Source organism: Pyxicephalus adspersus, chromosome 2 (genome assembly GCF_032062135.1).
Source record: "Pyxicephalus adspersus chromosome 2, UCB_Pads_2.0, whole genome shotgun sequence".
In the NCBI taxonomy this organism is placed as follows: Eukaryota; Metazoa; Chordata; class Amphibia; order Anura; family Pyxicephalidae; genus Pyxicephalus; species Pyxicephalus adspersus.
In genome coordinates this window covers 138320415-138342801 of record NC_092859.1, presented here as the reverse complement: position 1 = coordinate 138342801, position 22387 = coordinate 138320415, and the positions used below count along the sequence as shown (strand labels likewise).

The following is a 22387-nucleotide window of genomic DNA, read 5'->3' as shown; positions in this document are numbered from 1 at the left end:
GACCAGAGGAGATAAAACGCCCTTATTCATCATGGCGGACTAGTCAGAAATGTCATGGATGCCCTCATGTAGCATGGCTGATTGAGCTTCTCCAGGCCCGCCTCCAAGTGGCGCAGTGACAGCTGGGGATGGTTGCCTGGATTGTTCTAGTATTGTGAAAGGAGAGGTCGGGGAGCGAGGTGCGGCGATGAGTCTGACCCCGCAGGTGTATTGGGCGCAGAGGCACCATGAGCTGTACCTGCGGGTGGAGCTCAGTGATGTGCAGGTAATGGGGTGATTGTGTGTGGTGCAGGCAGCAGGTCTATCATTGTGCATGGAGGGTGAATTGTATTGGATGTGGTGAAGTAATTCCATAGAGCCGTGTACAGACCGGGCATTTGTGACAGCTCAGGGGTCAATTGAGGTCAGGGGGTAATTACACCTAGCGCCCCCTGCTGCACACATTGATTATTTGCAGTCTCTTTCCTGCACTCATGGTATCCTTGATGGAGTTGAGATCTCATTTATATCCCTAAAAATCTGAACTTTGATCTCTGACCCTCAATATTGCAATAAATCTCAAAGTCCAATCCCCCATCATAGGGGGGTTCTGCGCCAACAAATCGGGCAGAACGGTGGCTCAGGGGTTAGCACTCCAGTCTTTGCAGTGCTAGGTCCCAGGTTTGAATCCCAGCCAGGACACTATCTGCATGGAGTTTGCAGGTTCTCCCCGTGTCTGTGTGGGTTTCCTCTGGGTACTCCGGTTTCCTCCCACATCCCAAAAAACATCCAGTGTGGTTAATTGGCTTCCCCCTAAATTGACCTTAGACTACATTAATGACATATGACTATAGTAGGGACATTAGATTGTGAGCTCCTTTGAGGGACAGTTAGTGACACAACTATGGACTTTGTGCAGCGCTGCGTAATATGTTGGCGCTATATAAATACTGTGTAACAAATCACCTGGTGCCCAGTCTTGCTTATACATCAAGTTTTGTTTGTTTGCATTCACAAATCTCATCTGTCTCTTCTTCAATAAAGAATCTGGCTGATCATATTTTATGGTACAAAAGGGGGTTTAGTTTTGCTTTAAAGTGCAACTGAGCTCACCACTCCCCCCCTCCCTATACTCATTTGCTGGCATGGACATTGTCACCCAGTCTTTTTCTGTATTTAGGATCTTTAGCCATCTTGCTTGGCCAGGTCAGATTGGCATAACTTTCATGCATTTGCACAGGCGTTCACTCATCCTGGCACACAGGTATACCGGGATCGCACAATAAGCTGTGCATAGGCAGCTCAGTGTACATTACAAAGATTGCGATCTGACGAGAAGAAAAAAAGACAAGAAGGGTAGAGAACTTTTTATGTAAAGTAAAAATTGTGTTTGTTTGTTTAAAATGCAACGCCCTTTTTTTAAGAAAAAAAAGTGTGCAGCACCGCCCCTTTATTCTTAATCGCCTAGGCGATCTAGATTGAATGGGAGCGCAAAGCCTCCGGAGATACCTACGTCACATATCCCGGAAGGCTCGTGGGTGCTCCTTTCAGAGAGCATTTCAGAGGGAGTAATTTTGTGAAAAGGGAAAAAATTGCCGATCTCACACATGTGCAGTGAGATCGGCAAGTTTTTTTCCCCCGCTACATCACCCGATCTTGCGTCTGGGTTGGGTGATGTAGGAAGAAGAGGAGAAGTGGAGGCGCGCCGGCTCAGAGACGGATGCCGGGACAATGCAGGACCCGATGAAAGAAACCTCCGGACCGATCCACTGCTCTGTGGGATTGAAGGTAAGTGGATTTTTTTTTTTTTGTTTTCGGAATTTTTCAGTTTACTTCCTCTTTAAGGGAAAGAGATGCCGATCTCACGCATGCGCAGTGAGATCGGCTCTCTTTTTTTTCCCTCTTTACAGCAGCTACATCATCCAATCTCTTACCTGCGCAATGCGAGATCGGGTGATGTGCCAAGAAGACAAAAGTAATAAAGAAGATGGCGGCGCCCGGCGCTTCCAGAACTCCGGGAGAAGGAGGAATTCCAGGACAACGCGGGAAGGACCAGTGCCATCAAGGCATCTGCAGGATTAAAGGTAATTGTCATTTTTTTGTTTTCAGTTTAGTTCCGCTTCAAACATTGAATTATTTGCTTCCTTTAATTTCCCAGCTTAATCTGATCATGTGACCCCCTAATACCCCCCACTCGTACTCCTGTCTGTGTCCTCCTAACTTCCCTGCAGTTTATTTATACTTTTTATAAATGACCCAACGGTAACGTCATGTCCTCCTATGCAAATTGCAGCTTCATTTGCAAACCTATCAGCCCATTGTCTTCAACTTTCTTAGTTATTAAAACAACAAAAATCCAATGCAGAACACAACCCATAGCAAGAAAGGGTTTGTCGGGGTCTGTATAAAGTTTTTAGGGGTTTAACATGCTTTGATGAAATAATTGCATTTCAGAATTTATCTAGAAACCCAAATACCTTCCAGGTTTATTATTTTGCTCCATGAATGCCTTTTACCAGGGCGATTGTTTTCATAGTGCTGCATTGTGTACACACACCAAGTTCCAGAAATAGTTCTGCACTTTGCACACACCCATTGATGTAACTAAGTATTGTGTCAGTCTGGCTTCTGCATTTACACTGTGTAAGATCTAAATAATTATCCTCATCAGTTTGTTGTATGGAGATTCTAATAAGTTATTAGTTACTTTACTTACTTTGTATATATATTGTTGTACATTGTATACATTTACTCTGTGCAGTGTAATTCAATCAACCTAAATCCAGCATGTACAACAATGCAGATGGCAGGAGGTGTACAGGACATGGCTATCATCTTACAGGGCAGCCAGCCTCTCGGTGTTGGGCTTCATCCATGGAAGAATACCTTAGGAAACAAAAAAGCTCACCTGCAGTGTAAACTAATCTGTGTGTTTTCTTTGGCCCTTATTATTAATAAACAGCATTTGTATAGCACCAACATATTACGCAGAGCTGTACATTAAATAGGGGTTGTAAATGATAGATACAGACAGTGACACAGGAGGAGGAGAGGACCTTGCTCCAAAGAGCTTACAATCTAGGAGGTGGGGGAAGTAAAGCTACGTACACACGCGAGAATCTGTCGTGTGTACAGCCCGTGTCGTCCGTGGATCCGTCCTGGCAAATCCAGGGACAATGAACGACGAGCGATCCTAATGCAAGGAAAGGGGGAAAGCGCCCAGCAGGGTGCCGGTCGGTCGCTCTCCCCCTCCCCTCTCAATAGAGCAGAACAGTGCTGTATGTACAGTGAATTGTGAAAGATCCTTTCCAACTACAAGAATTACACAGGTGTACGCAGCTTAACACACAATAGCAGAGAAGATTTGTAGTGGTGGGAAGTAGTGACGGTTTCAAGAGTGCTTTTATAAATGAGCAGAAAGTAGGAGCAAGCTGAATAGGACTCCATTCCAGGGAGTCGGGGCAGCTCCAGAAAAGTCTTTGAGCTGTGTGTATCGTTAGTTGGTCATTGGAGGAACGAAGAGAGCGGCTGGGGGAGTGTTTTTCTATCAGGTCAGAAAGGTAAGTGGGACAATAACTGTGGAGGGATTTGAAGGCAAAGCTTGAATTTGATTCAAGCAGGAAGCTGTGTTGCTAGAGGAAATACAAGAAAGACTGGATTAGATATCAGATTAGCTGAAAACATCAAACATCAGTTAAATCTAGGCATTCTTGATTAGTTATTTGCCTGAGTATTGAACTTTAATGCTTGTACCTTTTAACTGAAAAGGGGGGGGGGATCGTCCGGTGATTGACGGTAGCATACTTTTTTATTGTACAGGTTATACTATTAACTAGGCAGGTTATAGGATGTGTATCTCTATACCCCCTATGTGGCTACTGCTGCCTTTCTATCTGCTTAAACCAGTCTGGCTGTTCTCCTCCGGCATCAATAAGGCATTTTCACCTAGGGCCCTGCTGCTCAATGGCCTTTTTCAGGCCATTCTCTGTAAACACCTAGAGATGGTGATAATGAAAATCCCAGCAGATTAGCAATTTCTGGAATACTCAAACCAGCACATCTAATACAAATAAATATGCAACATTCTTGACAATTGTTATTATTATATTATTATTAATAAACAGGATTTTTTTATAGCACCAACATTTTAAGCAGAGCTGTACATTAAATAGGGGTTGTAAATGACAGACAGATACAGACAGTGATACAGGAGGAGGAGAGGACCCTGCCCCGAAGAGCTTACAATCTGGCAGGTGGGGGAAGTAACACACAATAAGAGGGGAGATATGGATTGGTGGGAAGTAGTGACGGTTTTAAAAGACAAAAGAAGGCAGGTAAGCAAGTCTGAAAAGATGGGTTTTGATGGCTAGTGAAGTATTTTTTTACCAGGTCAGAAATGTAAATGGGACAATACCTGTCTAGGGATTTGAAGGCAAAGCACAGGAGCTTGAATTTGATTCTGAGGTGAAATGGAAACCAATGAAGAGAACTACAAAGAGATGCAGCAGAAGAGGAGTGGAGGGAAGGATGGATGAGTCTGGCTGCAGCATTCATAATAGATTGTAGAGGAGAGAGTCGGGTTAGTTGAATACCACAATGTCTAAATGCCATAAGTTGGGTGGCATGTGGCAAGCAGTAAAACTGGTGTACCTAATAAAGTGTCCATTGAGTGTATGGAACTATGTATAGTTGGCTAAAATACTTGAAATTATATACATAATATATTTTTGTTGTGTTTTTTTCAGAATCCAGATATCAACATCACAGACAATGTCCTTCATTTCAAAGGTAAATTCCAGTTGTTCACACAATTTCATTTTGTCGTTGTCTTCCTTTTGGTGAAAGAAGTGAATAATCCTTTAAGTACAATAGTAAACAAGTCGAGAGTAGCACTAGGATCTGTACTTGGCAATCGCCTCATAAATAAACATTTAGATCTTGAAGGACTCTTCAGTTTCTCCCTCTAAGTGACCACTTATTAGCAGATCTCTCATCAGGAAATAAAATGGAAAGTTGGCCCATCATGGCATTGCCTTCCAGGGATTAGCCCGGCTCCAGTGATGTTATGTTTTTTCTTTGCCAACCTTTCTCATTAAAGTGGATCCTTATAAATTTGCAATACAGTTCTGACAACATACAACAGTTGATAATGCTTTTCTTATCACTTTCTATTTTTCATTATTAGAAAGCAATTTTTATTGCTTTTATATAAAGTAAAAATATTATTCTTTCTTTTTTTTACTGCAACACCCTTTTTTCAAAAATAAAACGGTGAAGCCCCTCCACCCTTTCTGTCTTGATCACCGCAGCGATCAAGACTGAATGGAAGCGCAAGAGGCTCCTGGCTGCTCCTTCTACGCATGCCCATTTTCGGGCATGTGCAAAAAAGGCATTTTCATCTCCCTTATGGAAAGAGATCCATAAGGGAGATCAAAGAGGAATACTGCACACCGGGAGGAAGGAGAATTCCAGGACAGCGCAGGCCCTGATCGGCGACATCTCCAGCACGATTAAGGGATCTGTGGAATAAAAGGTAAGTCTGATTTTGTTTTTTTCAGTATAGTTCTTTTTTAAGGTAAAGGGTAGCTCGGTTTTGTAAAATTAGCATGTACATTGTAATAAACCATATCTTATTATTACACAAGTCATTTTGTAATTTATGGGTATTAAGATTATATTCCATTTCAATTTGTAGCCACTGTAATCTTTATAAAAAAATGTTTAAAAATTAAATCCTATATGGTAACCCGAAGGCTCATGTGGTGCACAGAAAGCCCCAGAAATGCTATTTTCTGTTGTGTGATTGGCTCACTGATTTTGCCAGACGTCTGCAATGGGATGCAAACTAAAAATGTATTTATTCCCTGGAAGCTGTTATTTTGGTTGTGGTGAGATACTTTGTAAAGATAAATCACTTATTCATTAGAACAGTGAGATCGCACCAACTGATAATACTGTGTTTTTTTAGATTAGTCAATAGGAGGTGTGGTTTGGGTGTGGGTTTGCAGATTCACAATTTATGTATTGTGTGTGTGTTTATTTATATGCACTTTTTGTTTTTTTTATCCCTCAAGCCCTGGGACATGGTGCTAAGGGAGTTAACACGTACGAGTTTTCCTTGGAATTCCTAGAGCCTGTAAAAGCTAAGGTATGTTTCTGTCTTCTGTTAAGCAGGCTATTAAAGTGTCCCCTATGTCTGGCTCATGAATATTGTATCGTTTTGTTTATGCATGGATAACTGGACAGGTGGTGCAGCGATCCACACAGAGACATGTTAACCTCACCCTGAAAAAGAGTGAAAATCAATGGTGGCCACGCTTGACAAAGCAGGAACGTAAACCTCTTTTCCTGGCTCCAGACTTCGACCGCTGGCTGGACGAGTCCGACGCAGAGATGGAGCTACGGGAGAAGGTAATGCAAATCAGTCTTTTTTTTTATTTGAATTTTAATTCAGTAACCAAGTAAGCATACAGGAAAGACATCTAAAACATAAACTACAAACAAGTTAATGATAACAATAAATGAAATAAACAGTTCATCATAACAATATGCCGCAGATAGGCATTAAAGTCTCTCATTTATGCAAACATCGGCCAATGCAAATCATTCTAATTCTACTGTGTATATTTTTGCATAGAATGTAACGATTATATGGCTCTGCTAAAAAAAGAAAATCTGCAATCAGGCAGGTTCATTATTGCAGCAGGTGCAGGTGATGTTCAGCAGGAAATCTGTAATTCATGTCTGTCTAAAGTTGGATTTTTTTTTTTTTTGGAAAAGGTCCATTTTAATGAGATATCTAAGGTCACTTTTTTTGTAAAAGTTTTTACTGTTCCTGCTACCAGCTCTTATACAAAGTACTTTTTTCCCATGTAATTGTTTCGTGTCATTCTAGGAAGAAGAAAGGATAACAAAAATAAAGACGGAGTCCAGAGTCCGGGAAGATCGTAAGTTTTAAATAAGGGAGTAGCAGAAATACAAAAAATAAATTATTTGCATTCTGCTAAGGTTTTATACTGACTGGAGATGATAATGGTCCTAACTGATGGTCAGATAAGGTGATAATGCTTGTGTCTAAGGCTACAAACATGTCAGATGATTCTTGTCCGATAATCGCCTCAGGGCTGATATCGGATGAGAATCTGGAGTGTGTACAGTGCTCATCATTGGTCCTGGCGTATCGACGAACAATCGTAATACAAATGAAGATGAGGGTGTGCAGCAGGGTGCCGATTCGTTCTCCCCCTCCCCTCCCCATAGAGCAGTACTGTATGTGCAGTGCTTTTTCATGCATTTTGCAGTCTTTTGTCCTTGGAAAGGATCGTGAAAGATCCTTTCTAATGACAATTATTGCACGTGTGTATGCAGCCTAAGGCTATGTACACAATTCAGATGATTCTCAGCTGATACAAGCTGTCAGGCTCCTCTTGGATGACAATCTGACAAGTACAGAGGTCATCCAACATCATTTATGGATCTGTTCTGGTGGATCCATGAACAACCACAATGGAAGTGAAGGGAGGAGAACGCAGCGGGGTGCCACTGGCTCAGTCTCCTCACACCTCTCCATAGAACAGAATGGCGCTGTATGTACAGCACTTGTTCAATCTTCTTTCAGCTGTTGCTGTGAAAGATTGTTTGCAATGACCATAATTGAGCATTTGTAGTCTAAGGGTTCCCTTAAACTCTCATCTGTAATATACATCTCCTATGGAAGGGAACGTTCACATGATATGACTGAGGTCCAAACATTTGCCAGGTATTGGCTGTGAAGGTACAAGGTCCTTCAGCACTGGAGGCAGAAAGGTCAAAGTTCACTCCACAACGGCTGTGAAGTTCTTCAGCAGTATAGGTTGCAGGTTCTATGCTTTTGTGACCATTACCTCTTCTGCTTCCCCTTGGCAGAACTGACAGGAAATTATAGGATCCCCTCTTATAGCGACACAAACAAAAACACATTTTAGTAGAGCATAGCAGGGTTAGAACAGCTGCCCATGTTATTATAGCTCTTTGTTTTCCTGTCCCAGTAACAAGCACACTCCTTAGTTCTTCTATGGGCTATATACATTAAGAGAGAATACAGGATAATCTCCCCAGTATGATCAGACAAATAAAAACATAACGAAAATACAATCTCTTTAAAACATAACTCTAACTAAATATTAGGTCAGTGGCTGTACCTATATTTACCTATAGGCCAGGACTAAATTTAAATGTGATTCTAATGCCCTTTGCAAGGTGTCCATGTTCCTGGAAGGGGGTGCAGTCGGGTTTGGAGCTCGTCCTTGCTCTGCGTACTTGCCACCTGCACACCTAATGGCAAAGTTCCATTATTCTCGACATAACTTGCAAAGCCTCCATTTTAATCTTCCTACTCGTTTACCTTATCTGGGTTTAGTCACAAAAACTGTATGATTAAGCCCACCAAGGGTGAATTTTGTCAGGCTCAGGTCCTGTTGGTCCAATGTAGTAAAAAGGCTTTCCAGGAGAGAGAGCATAAGAACAAAGTTATCAGTATCTTTTATATATTTTGGAGAGTGAGACATTGACATTAGGAAATGGGCACAGTGACCATCCCATTTGCATTGTCTGTTGTGTGTTTAATTATATCCCCACCCCATAAGCCATCAACCACCCACAGGAACATTCTTGTAAAATCACCATCTAGTGCAAAGTTTGACCAAGTACACTGTTCATGAAGGTTGTAACTGGGCTCACTACCTACCACCACCTTTGTGCATGATCCAGCACAGATCCACGTATCAGATCTATATGTGTCTCAAAGAAATGGCAAGTTTACTGAATCTACAGTATGCATATATTTCTTTATTTTAAATCACTTTCTTCTTTTTGTCTTCATGACAGCTTTCCTGTATCTGAAACGCGGGTATTTGTTCATGTATAATCTTGTGCAGTTCCTGGGCTTTTCCTGGATTTTCGTCAATATGACTGTTCGACTTTTTATTTTAGGAAAAGGTAAGCTGGCTCAATTTCTCTTTAATCTCGTAATATGGATTATTATTATGATATATAGAGCCAACATATTACACAGCCCAATACATTAAATAGGGGTTGCATATGACAGATCGGTCCAGACAGTGACACAAAGGAGGAGAGGACCCTGCCCTGAAAAGCTTACAATCTAAGAAAAATTTAATAAAGTAGTCAAAGATCTCAGGAATGGTAAATGTAATGCTCACATAAATGCAAAATAATCTTGTATGTCCCCCACGCCCCCTACCCTTAAGAATAACCTTAACATAAGCGTATCAAGAAGAATCTAAATACATTTATTCAATCAAATTAATTTTATTCAATATAAACCCCCATGGTAGCACTTAAGATCATAATGATTAAACCCCCCCACTCATATATATGTGGATACATCTAGAGGACTGTACACAAAAGATTAGGTTTAGGTCGAGGGGTACTGTTATTTACGAAGAAACTTTAGAAATTCTGCACCTTTGATTTTGCGTCAAAAGTTTGGGTAAGGCTCATTTCTGTTCAGCAATCCCTATAAAGACGATGTTTGGTGGTTGAGTTTTGAGTTGAGGAAATAAGTGATTTGCACTGACCTCAGCCCTACTGAACACCACCGAAAACACACACTTCCTCAGCAAGTTATAAACTGATTGTTTATAGGTGAGGTTACATGAGGTTGCTATGTATTTATTGGCTTATGTAATAAATAAAACAAACATTAAAGCCCTGGTGGCTTTAAAAGGTCAACCTAGGCTGTCAAGTTCCACTGCCTTTCTTCTGCCTATTCCTTTAGTTGTATCCTTGGTACTTCAGCCTCTTAATGCCAAAATTACTACATAAGTGAAGTGAATGTACACTTTTTTACCAAGTGTACTTTACTTGCTCTACTTTAATAAATCCACCACCATGTTTGTTTTGTAAAGGATGACAGGGAAAGGTGTTCTGTGTCCTAAATACTTCTAGGGTGACATTGGTGCACCACAGATACTGTGCAGCATTCTAAACTTTGGAAGAAGTGTGTTACTGGCAGAATCACCAGGTGGGAAAAAAAAAACAATACAACCACCACATCTAAGGTCCGGTAAGCTTCTCTACATTGTGGTAACACACAAATATGAACAGGCTGGTAGATACAGACATTAATTTATCATCTGCTATGGCGTCTTTTGCTATGAAGTTTGTCATTCAGTTTTAGCTCTGTGCTCACAACCAATAACTTCTATTTTGTTTCTCTGCAGACTCCTTCTATGACACATTTCACACAATGTCTGATATGATGTATTTCTGCCAGACCTTAGCTGTTTTGGAGATTGTAAATCCTTTAATAGGATTGGTGAAAACAGGAGTCGTGCCAGCAGTGATTCAGGTATTATTAAACTAAGCGGTGATATGAGTAGCCACTGGACTATTAGCTTTGCAAATACACTAAATGCTTTAATGTCTTCATGTTCTGTTTATTCTACACAGCAATATGCTGTGACTTCAAATTGCATTTTAAGTCTATTTTTCCTTCTGGATACTTGATTATTTGAAACATACACATTTTTTACAGCATATCTAGCAATTAATTTCAGCCACTGCAAACAAATAGGAAAAAAAAACAACTTTCTTAGTAACATTAAAGTGGACCTAAAGTAGTGTAATGAATATTTGAAATGTATGTGAATGTAAAGTGTGTGTGAAAGGCTCAGCAGATTATCTGCAATGTGTGTGATAACAATCAGGAAGTTATGAAATCATTTCCTGAGTTTGATCAGTGATCAGGCTGACCACAAAGCTCATATAAAGTATCAAAGCACTTAAACGAGAACTTTAAATTTACCTTTATTGATGAAAAGCCTTCAATACCTCCACAAACAGAGCTCAGCATGTCCCACGCTGTCCCGGCTTCCCTCTCCTCTCCAGTGCTCGCTGTTGTGCCCAGTGCCACCATCTTATTCAGTGCTTAACCCAGAAATTTTTTTAAGCCGGGTGGGAAGAAATTGTAGACAGGTGGAAGCCCATGAATTGTGACCCAGCTCTTCAGTAACTACCCAAAAACAGCTGGGTGGTTGCTGAAAAGTGCCGGGTGGTGCACCCAGCTAAAATGGGCTGGGGAGAACACTGTTATTTCTTCTGGGTTCTTCTTCATCATCTGAACTCAAACTCAAGCAGGCGTGAGATCAATTAATGTTTCTTCCTGTAAATGTTAAAAAAGAAAGAAAGAAAGTGCTGATCTCGGACATGTGTGAGATCAAGCACTTTTTTTCTATTTTCTATTTTAGGAAAACCCCTGATGACACATAGTCGATCTCTGAGTGGACCACAGTATCCCAGGAGGCTGAGGGTTTACCTTTCAACTTTCCACTGCCACAAAGTTTTTACTATAGCAAAGATGAAAAAGGAAGGGAACCTCCCCCAAAAAATTAAAAAGTATTTAAATATTGACCTAGTTGGATTGGATTTTTGCATCACCATATTCTCTGTTATGCTCTCTTTTGTAATATAATATTGTTGTATTGTATAACAAAAGAAAACCCAATAATAACACTTGAAATAAAAAGTATAAAAAAAAACAAAAAAAAACAAACAAAAAAAAAAACCATTTTTTTCTATTAAATAAAAGGGATAGCCACCCTTATACAGTGTTCTCCCCAGCCCCTTTTAGCTGGGCGCACCACCCAGAACTTTTCAGTAACCACCCGGCTGATTTTGGGGTGGTTACAAAAAAGCTGGGTCTTAATACAGGGGCTGCCACCCACCTACAATTTACATAATTCAGAAGAGGGATTCCCCTTCTTCTTGCTCAGACTCTGGCAGAGCCTCTGTTGAGAGTTTATATCATAGAGAGAAAGACTGAAAGCAAACAGCTCACTCCATAAAAAAGTCCATATTGAATCTATTGTTACATGTGCATCCTTAATTTATTTTTAAAGACTTTAAATACAAAAAGGAAAATCCTAAAACATCAAAATGGACCAAAATCTCTCCACCTGAAATTCTGAGCAGTGGAAGATTATTTCTAGCTAATTGCTGCAGTTTGAACCCTGAATTTGACCCATTATTTTGAAAGAAAAATCCCTGTTTTAAATTACGAATGCCAAGGTCACTGTGTACTCGCAGTGCAGTTTTTCTATTTATCTCAGCTTTGATCAAAGTCCAAATTTCACCACATTAGGAAAGGTGGGAATGAACAAATAATAAAGTTTATGTCAATATTGTATTTTTTTGCAGAGTTCTGATTGGTAAGTGAGCATACAATGTACTTTCTATGATCTCTAATGAACAATAGAATAATTGCCTGGATGTTTGGCTTTAATTACAATACAAATATGATCATTTGTTTTACTCCCATAGGCTTTAGGAAGAAATTTTATACTTTTTATCATCCTTGGACAAATTGATGACATGCAGAGCAAAAGCGTTGTCTTCTTTATATTCTACCTGTGGAGCACTATTGAAGTTTTTAGGTAAGTCTTTGGCTCTAGATATGAAGCTGCAGGCACTGTGGAGCAATTCAGGACTTTGATTATGAACTTTAAGGGCAAATCCTTCAAATAATTATCTCAGTGACTCCGCTCTTCACCTAGCAGTGACTTTTAGCATTCAAAACAATTGTTTTAAATCCAGAGCAGGTGCTCTGGGAGAGAAGAGAGGGTGAGCCACTGAGAAAAACAACTTAAAAGATTTCAGTTCTTTTGTTGTAAAATTTAAGGATGGATTTCTCCACTGTAAATGCAATTACAGGGGTAAATTGGCACTTGTTTTTGAAGTTCATTGAAATCATTTACACAGTAAGTAAATTCTTTAATGTCCTTAGCTTGGGCAAACGGATAAGCTGTACCATTTTTTTTCACCAGGTACCCATTCTACATGCTGGCTTGCATAGATATGGAATGGAAGCTTCTTACGTGGCTCAGGTACACAATCTGGATCCCAATGTACCCACTAGGAGCATTTTCAGAAGGTAAAAGTCAAGTGGCATTAGAAAAAAAGACTTTCCAGAATCCAAGCTTATAATGCTCATTTTTGGTCAATTTAATTAATTTGGTAAAAATTGGGGATGGCTTTTAGTTCTTAGAAAGGTCTTCCATGGTATCTGCTTGTTGAAAAGCTTCCATAGGCATAACCACCTGCCTGAAGCATTGGAGTTCAAAGTGGGACTTTAGTTCCTTTAAATGTTACTAAGAAAGTTTTTTGTTTTTTTTTCTATTTTTTTGCCGTGGCTGAAAATAATTGCTAGATATGCTGTCAAAAAATGTTAACTTTATTTTTTCTCCTTCTAGCTGTAGCGGTCGTCCTTTCAATGCCCATATTCAATGAGACTGGCAAATACAGCCTGCAGCTTCCATCGCCCCTGAATGTGACGATTAGCTTCTCAGTCTTTCTTTCCATTTACTTGGTACTGGTAATTTGGGGTAAGTTTATTTCTACATTTTTTTTTTAATTTGTATCTACAAACCTGCACTAGGCTGATGGTAAACGGGTTATGCTATGATACTTTCCTTGTGTGACAAGTGACGTATTATGGAGGTCCCCAACCCCCGGACCTTCTAAAAGGTGGGCCGTGGCTCTGACCTGTGAACCCACCAGGATGTTCAGAAGGCGCACCAGAGCAGGGGACCATGTCTCCCGGAGACATCGCAGGCTCAGGGCAAATTGTGTCTCTGGCTCAGACCTGCGATGGGGAGAGTAGGCGGGTTATAGCATCATGACATCACTCTGGGGGAAGTTTCTTCCTCTTTAAGTGACAGAAGGCTCCCGATGTATGTTGTCCAGAGTTGTGCATTTAGTGGTCCACGAGCTCCAAAAGGTTGGGAACCACTGATGTATTAGAGCTAACATAACACCTGGGTGTATACACTATGGCAATGGGGGGGATAAGGACTCAGATCAGGCAAGCTTACAATCCTAGAAGTAGGGGAACAATATGCACGAGGTAATGGTTGAAGAAGTCCTATGTAGGTCATGGGAGGAGCAGAGAAGGCAATATTAAAGTGTATTGATGTAATCTGATGAAAATGTAAGTAAAACGGGAACAGCAGAGTAACTTGAATTTGATTCGGATTAAATAGAAGCCAATGGGAAGATTTGCAGAGAGAAGAAACAGCATAATGAGAATATTTATGATGGGTTGTGGAGGCCATTGTCTAGTAAGGGGATTACAACCGAAAGACATTTAATTTCAATAGTCAAGGCTAGAAATTATACAAATAATATATTTTATAATATAAATAATATAAATAGCATGTACAATAGATTGGTGGTTTTTCTCTATTAATAAAATTAGGCTTTACTAATAATAGTATAAATACTACATACACAAGAGGCAATGCTATCATGTAGCCTAACTTCTGGCACAGTTTTAACTTTTTTAAACTGTGTTTCTGTAATTCAGTGATCCTAAAGCCAACTTTAGTTTCTCTTTCCTTTTTTTTCCTGTGACAGGTCTCCTCATCAATTTCCGTCACTTATATAAGCAAAGGTGCAGGCGTCTGGGAAGGCGGAAAAGAAAGATGGCTTAATATTTAAACTTTTTCTAACGGGTGGGAGAAGGTTTGGTTTCATTCTGCATTTTTTTGGTGTTATTTTTATGTACATTGTTCAGTCTTTTTCACTTCGTAGTCAGGGGACCACAATATCAATGGGCATTCCAACAGTGCTGGAGAGTTAAAAGGTAAAAAATGAGTGTAATGTGAAAAATGTGAATTTACATTTAAAAATCATTATCGAAGCCCTTCCAGTGACTGTTGACCTGCAAAACTTTGTGCCCTGAAGTAACCGTGCACCTGATGGAATGTATAATACCTAAAACACCAGAGGAGAAAATTATAAATCCACCACATTGTTTCACGTATATGTTGGATTTTGTTCATCCCTTCTTTAGCATGGACACAAATTGTATAAAGATCTAAGTATATTTATCAGCAGGTTCTGACAATGTATATTATTACTCACATTGTTATATACATTTTTGGGTAGTATTGTATTAATTCTGACTTGAACTACAAATGTCATAGAGCTGATCTCCAAATAATATTCCTGTCCACTGCCAATAAATCTGGTGCTTTGCTCCAAGCTGTCACCTGTGTGTTGTTAGTAGGGTAAAAAAAAAATTAAAATTATTGAATTGGTGTATAATTTAAGGAGTGTGCAATGGTATTAAATGTGAGAGTTATATATTTTAAACATATGGCATGTACAATTTCTTTAAGGTTAGGTAACATACATATGGGGAACAGATTATACATACCGCAGTTGTGTTATCACACTAGTGCAAGCTTCTGGTACACTGGCATATGTGGGCTCTGTTTAGGTCTACATAAAGCCTTGTTCACCGGCTGCTTAATAATGTTTAAAATGCATTTCATAATATATGAAAACTGGTTTAAACCAACTCTAAATAAAAGATGTACTTAGGAAGAAAGACATAGCTCAAGTACAAAAAAAGTTATTTTGGTTTGTGACAAAAATACTTATTATATACAGTACATTGACCCTATGTATAAGACCTTCTAGTAAATAGAATATTTACAATATACCAGGTATGTTACAAATGTAAATTTCAATGCACAAAGGGGTACAGTACAAACGTTCATCATTCCTTTTACAATAATACCAAGCTTTGTTATACAAGATTCGTAATGATTGTGTCCTAGTTTACAAACATTTCTGCCCTGTGTCTTTAGCTTCCAAACTGTTTCTAAATTCTTTCATTAAAAAAAAATATTGGGTCAAGATTTATATATTATAGGTGGCAAGTGTTTTTTTTTTGCATTTATATAGTGCCAACATATTATGCAGCGCTTAATAAAAGTCCATAGTCATATCACTAGCTGTCCCTCAAAGGGACTCACAATCTAATAACTCGACTATGTCATATGTCATCACAGTCTAAGGACAAATTTTAGGGAAAGCTAATTAACCTAACCATGTTTTTTGGGATATGGAGGAAACCCATGCAAACACAAAGAGACCATACAAACTCCTTGCAGACAGTGATCTGACCCAAATTGAATGAACCTGTGACTTGATAGTGGACAAATTATAATAGCTAGACTGGGTCAGAGCATCTCCAAAACAGCAGGTCATTCTGGGGTGTCCTGATATGCAGTGCATAGTACCAAGGACAATTGGTCATCAGGCTAGATCAGTGATTCTGAACCAGGGTTAGGTGTTCTTTGAGCAATGTGCAATTTGTGCCTCTCAGGTCTGTTTAAGTGATTCCAGTCATTTGCAAGTATGGCATTCTTCCCACAGACCACCACACTAATACACTGAGTTTTGGATATAGTAGTTAGGGCGATGGGCAATGTTAGTGGCACAATTGCTGCTTGTACCACTGACCAAAAACAGATGCCCTGCTTTGTGGTACAGCGCTTTTCGGACAAATAAAATAAAAGGTCAAATTTAAAAATAAACCAACAGATAGTTAACATTATTCCTATTTCTAATAATTTTTGCTGGTACCCACTGTCCATAACCTCTACACTCTGTTTGCAACTGCTCCCACACCTAGTAATCTGAGTCAGGAGGACAGCCAGATCTCTGTTGTTCTTGGAAGTATATGTGCTTTTATGGCCATCCTAAGTCAGACTACTAATAAATTATTCTTAGGTACGTATTCAACTAAAAGTAAGAATGCACAAAGTTACCAGTTATTGCTCCAAGGATAATTCTAGAAGTCAACCTTTGGTTTTCAAAGTTAAATGTCTGGAAATGTTAGGTTGTTCCCACTTGGGAGAATAGAAAACTAGTGGCAGAATTCAGTCTATACAGCATTTGCACCGTATGCACCTGTGATGTGCATTGGAAGTAAAAGAAGGTTCATTACATAGCAAAATTACTGACAAGCCACTGACTACTCAGTCTTCAACATGGTAATGTCATTGCTCAGAGATGAATTATCAATCATTCTGCTACACCTAAATATGCTGTCTCTTGCAGCAATCCCCCACGTACCCACAGCAGCTTAACACTGCCACAACATCAGTACCTGCCTGAAGATTCTCTTTCTGTCTAGGATGATGTTTGACACTAGCAAATTATTGTTTACTGGTCAAAGACACATTTTAAACACTCTGCAATGCAAGTATTTTGGACTCTTGCACATTCTTACCACTTGTAGAGTGCAATTCTTGTAAAAAAAAATAAAAAAAAAAAAAAATACAAAACAATGTTCCATACAGTCTCAGTTTTCATAAATATCCAATAGTAGTAGCTCGGGTGTCCTCCCTATGGAAAATAGCTGAAGACATGTGTAAGGTTTTCTGGAGTCATATACAATATCTCTATCAGTAAATCATATACTGTTCATCCACATATTAGTCAGCATTGGGCTGTGTTGTCAGAGAAATTAGGTCCTCACTGCTTGCCCATATCCAGAGAATTATTTTGTTGCAGGTTCCTCATGTTTGAAGTGGTTTACCCACCCAGATACATTTTCTTGCTGGAAAGTCAAGCGGTTCTGCAAGGTGAAAGAAAAAGGCACGATGGGAACACAATGACATTAGGCTCTTCATATTCTCTCTGAGCCACGGCCAGAAAAGTCGGTCTGCAGAGGCACAATGTTGTGGTCATAAGCTGAATGCTCAGAGCTTCCAGTGCTGGCCAGTTTAAGTTGAGCTGCAGCATGAGAGAGCTGGAAGGCAGCATCTGGATGAGCGTTGTCAGGAAGCAGAGTACATTCCCTCTCCAGCATATCAGACACCCCTTTTAAAAGATCCAGGAACCCAAATGCAAGTGCTGCCTTTCTAAGACGATTCAACTCCTGGTGGGGGGGCAAACAAGACATCATGAGACACAATATAAACACATAAATTAGCTTTAGATAAACAAAGTAAGTACAAGCACTTTACTACCATATGATATGCCTGTTTTTTGTATTTAAACAAATCAATTATTTATTACACATTTACAGTTTCTTCTACCAAAAAAAAAATTTCAATGGACATAGTAGTAAAAGCCTGCTAATATACATTAAGCTTCACGACTATAACAAATAGGTGGTCAGTGTGCAATGTACTAATAATGTTTCACCTTTCAAGTGACAACTAAAAATATATGGAAGTGTATTATACACAGGATGTGCTGCTCTACTATTTGTAGTTATAGAACATTTTTACCTACTGCTGACATGGATTAGGATGCATTAGGTTAGCAGTATATCAACTTTAATAGGTTGGCAGTAATCGATATGTACACACAAGCACATATTGGCCATGGACCTGTCAAGTGGAGCTCTTATCCTTACCACATATTTTATTTCTGCTTGGTCAGTGAGTGAAAGCACTATTAAAAATATGTTAATGAAACAACAGAATTCTGCTGTGATTTAAACACTATTAGGGCAACCTGAACATCCCACCTAAATATATATTTTGGACATCTCATTTCAAAATAATGATCATTTATATGGCGTAAAGCCAACAATCCCCCTTCCTCCACTCTGCACCTTTAACAGTCTTTACTATTGTGAGAAGGCATGCCACAAGATTCGGATATCTATGGGAATTTGCACTAATTTAGCCAAAATTGAAATTGTGAGATCAGCTATACCGATGCTGGTGATAAGACGTGGCTTGTGTTCTAATTTATCTCAAAAGTTATTCATTAGGGAAAGTTCATTAGAGTCCATGGTCTGTGCAGGTTGCTTAAGTCCCTCCACACCAAACCTGTCAGTCTATATTTTTATTGGAATGGCTTTGTGCACGGTCAAGCTGGAACAGAGCCTTTCCCAAAACAGTATGGAAGCACATAATGCTCTAAAATGTGCTTTGTTTGTTGTATCATCGACAATATTCCTTATTACCTGCATTGTAACCTTTGGAGTCATTTCCATATTCTTTTGTGAATACAGTGGGTCATACCAACACTCAGCTATAGCTTGGTATACCACCTGTAGAAAGTGTACCGAAAGCAGGCACAACAGTGAAAATGTTCCCGCATAACTTAAGTACTGCAGTATACAATGGGAAATAGCAAGACAGCCAAGCAATACTTGATCAAAAGTAAATTTCTTACTTTATTTAAAACATTTTATGGGGGGGAAAATACATTAAAATGTTATTTGGATCAAGATATAATGTCAGTAAATAATGTGATGTAAACATCCCAGCTTCCTAAACTCAAGATATGTGCAGAGGATACAAAGTTGGAGAGCAACTAGAATACCAGAGACTAGCACAATGGCACTTATAGTCTCTTGCTCTTATATTCTCTATGCAGTATCCAAATTATACAAATGATTCATAGAGTTTTAATTTTACCTTAACATAAAGAACTTAAAATATTGTGAATGGCATCTTACTTTGTAGAAAGTTTGTGTTTTCTCTGGAAGTTTCCTGGCATTCCTCAAAATTTTCTGTACATCTGTCTGTAAAACAAAAAAGGAAAACCTGATATTATACTAAATGCTAGGCAGAAAACCTAAAAACTAAAAAAGATGATAACGTTAGGTTTCTATGCTGCACAATATTTGAGAAATAACATGCTGTAAGGAAAGAAAATAAATACTTTATGGTGGGCGGTATGGTAAATATTCTATTAAAGGACTGCAGTCGGCACCACCAACACTTTCGGGTGTGTTTGATACCTGGTCCCCTGCCATGCACTGCGATTCTTAACACTGGTTTCCGCATCACTGTGTTTGCTAAGAACATAACATCAACATTACCTGCAGCCCACTGGGTTTAATCCATACGGTTACATTTTGTGCATAGCTTCTCTTTGACTTAGGTTGCAGAGGGAAAGGGCTCTTGTTATCTTCTTCACCATATGGATTTTCACTGGCATCTGGAAAAAAAAAATGTGTATTCTAAATATTTCTCTCATTCACTGAACATTTAAGTGTTAAAGGAAACCAGTTGCTATGCCCCACATGGGCAGAATACAATTTTACTTTAAACACAGAAGTATGCAGACATTCATACTTGACTTTCATTTTCTTCCACTCATAGAAAACTGTGTAAGCTACAAGTTGGATTTATTATCGCTTGTACAGAGCTTTAGACCTCTCTGACAATACAATTTGGAACAGCACAGTCACTTGGAATGAATCTTAATTTCTTGGTGCTTCTGCAGGTGGAGAAGCATATTTCAACATGCGTTCAACAAAGTCAAGTGGGAGTGGAGGAACAATAAGCAGTTTGACATGGCATTAGAGCAAACCTGCTGCTATGCCCAGAACGCACCTTTGCTCCAAGTTTGGCAAATCTCTATTTCACATGGGAAGGCACAACAGCATAAATGTTTTTTAGACCAATAACTAAATCTGATGAAATGGAAACATTCAATTTTTGAGGTCAGTATATAAGAAACAAAATACATATTAACACATACATTAACTGTTCCACAGTCTCAAAACTTCTTGGCACCTGAGAAACTAATGCTATCATTTCAATTATACCGGATATTGGCCCAAGCTGTGAGATCTTCCCCAACCAGGGTAAGGGTTCTGTTCCAAGCTCAAACAAAGACATCATCAGATTTGATTTCTTCTTACTATCAGCTTGTGAGTACAGCATACCATACCAGTCATTTCTACAGAGAAAAAGGGGAAGAAAAGAGGTGACTATTACAATTAAACAGCTCACAGTTGTACTTTACACATATACATACATACACTCACACTGATCAGCTAAGATATTAAAACCACTGATAGGTGAAGTGAACAACAGTGATCATCGGATTCCAATGTTAAGGGGTGGGATACATTAGGCAGCAAGGATCAGTCAGTTCTTAAAGATGTGATGCAGGGATTTTCTGATACACAAAAGATTAGTACCTACCAAAAGAGGTAGAAGGAGCAACACTGGAAGAACCGGAGACAGGGTCATTAGTGCACAAGGCTTAAGAGTGTGCCTGGGGTGGAACTAGCTTATCTGGTTTGATGCCAAAGAAAAACTAGTTTATTACACACACAGTGCATTGCAGCTTGCTCTGTATGGGGTTGCCAACATGCAGACCAGTCAGAGTGCCCATGCTGACCCCTGAAAGAATGGAAGAAGGCAGCCACATGAATCAAACATTTTCCTTTAGATTATGTGAATGGCTGGGTGCATGTACTTTGCTCACATGTGGAAGAAATGTTAACAGGATCCAAGAGATAAAATGGGTCAGAACTATCATGGCAGCATAAGGGGACCTTGCACAATATACAGCTGTTGATTTTAATGTTTTGGCTGATCACTGGATGTATAGATACACACAAGCACATTTACTTACCCCAACTGAACTAAGGCCACCATACCCTCTACCTTCAAGCTACCATGCAGCAGGACACAGAAATTTGGGATTTTTCCCGCTATCTGGTTGGCAGAATTTTCATCCTCTATTTCATCTGTGAGTCCAGCACCAATATCATCACCCTCTATAAATAAATAAATAAAAAAATAGTGGATACTTACAGCCTATGCTTATGTAAGCTTAAGCAAGTGCTAAATGCTTAAGTAAATGCTTACCTTTATTTAGAGCAATAGGTAGGACCAGGTGACGGGAAAGGACAGGAGGACTGGAAATGTCTGCGATGTCAATGAATCCAACAATTTCCAGTTCTAGAATATAACAGCAGCAAATAAAAGAATCAGCAAAAAATAATTATGTAAATGTACTTTAATGGACCTTTTATGCATGTATAGACTCCAGAAGAACCCATTGTGCCAGTGGGGGGAGAGGGGAATTGTTGCCATATGGGAACACAGTGGAATTTTGTGTTTATATGAAAAATTCCTCGACAGCCAATGGTAACTGCAAGCAAACACTTATAGCAGTAAGGAAAATCTGAACACATGACTTCTTTATTGTCATTTAAGGGACAGAGGTTTCTGATACCCCTGGGTTATGCTACTTTCAGGAGGATTTGGATATTTGCAATCAAAACACTAAACAAGTCAGCATAGCTCTCCTTACTTCCACATAAACCTGTTTTTTTGTCCTACAAGGCTGGACGTTTAGTCAATACTTCACGTCTGGCTCATCCTATGCATGTGTGCGGTGGTGATGAGTACAAACTCCTCACTCCCTCACTGCACTCAAATGGGAGTAAAGCTGGATCTGACAGTGAAGAATATAAAGACAAGGTTGTGCAGCAATGTCACGGGGACAGGTAAATATAGGTTTTTAGAGGAAGTTGGGGGGATGGGGACAAGCATCAAAGCCCGATAACTTAAAGCCCTGTTATATATTAAACAGTGCTGATTTAAATTACTTTTAACTGTAAATTCTTTAGCAGTGCTTTACAATTCTATATGCATCTACCTGTGCTTATAGCTTTAGGAAGTGGATCAATCTCTTCATCTATGATAACAGTTTCAGGCCTAGGAAAGACCTGAACATCAGAAGACAGGTTTCCACACTTCAGCACAGCATGAAACGGGGTGTATGCCACATCAATAAGTTTCCTGTTGGAGAAAAATACCATTTTTATACAGATTAAATGTCACTT

General features: G+C 39.3%; 2 protein-coding genes across 2 annotated transcripts in view; one reads left to right on the top strand and one right to left on the bottom strand.

The window, feature by feature from the left end:
- Positions 1–110: 110 nt before the first annotated feature.
- HACD3 (3-hydroxyacyl-CoA dehydratase 3) lies at positions 111–15021 on the top strand. Its single transcript, XM_072402617.1, has 11 exons — positions 111–265; positions 4725–4767; positions 6054–6127; positions 6226–6390; positions 6875–6926; positions 8845–8955; positions 10203–10330; positions 12301–12413; positions 12804–12910; positions 13230–13361; positions 14392–15021. Exons 1-11 carry the CDS (start codon positions 188–190, stop codon positions 14466–14468), a joined length of 1080 nt encoding a protein of 359 aa, XP_072258718.1. The 5' UTR covers positions 111–187; the 3' UTR covers positions 14469–15021.
- Positions 15022–15378: 357 nt separating this feature from the next.
- The window catches only part of INTS14 (integrator complex subunit 14), a gene marked incomplete in the record, with an annotated part of 10509 nt that continues 3500 nt past the window's right edge, over positions 15379–22387 (bottom strand). The window contains 7 exon segments of the mRNA XM_072402616.1: positions 15379–17713; positions 19253–19318; positions 19619–19737; positions 20351–20484; positions 21169–21313; positions 21405–21497; positions 22201–22343. Coding sequence (XP_072258717.1) covers positions 17462–17713; positions 19253–19318; positions 19619–19737; positions 20351–20484; positions 21169–21313; positions 21405–21497; positions 22201–22343 — 952 coding nt within the window.

Coding starts and splice junctions, on each gene's coding strand:
- HACD3 (XM_072402617.1), top strand. CDS start 188: ATGAGTCTGACCCCGCAGGTGTATTGGGCGCAGAGGCACCATGAGCTG. Junction 266..4,724: donor TGGAGCTCAGTGATGTGCAG/GTAATGGGGTGA, acceptor TGTTTTTTTCAG/AATCCAGATATCAACATCAC. Junction 13,362..14,391: donor CTTGGTACTGGTAATTTGGG/GTAAGTTTATTT, acceptor TTCCTGTGACAG/GTCTCCTCATCAATTTCCGT.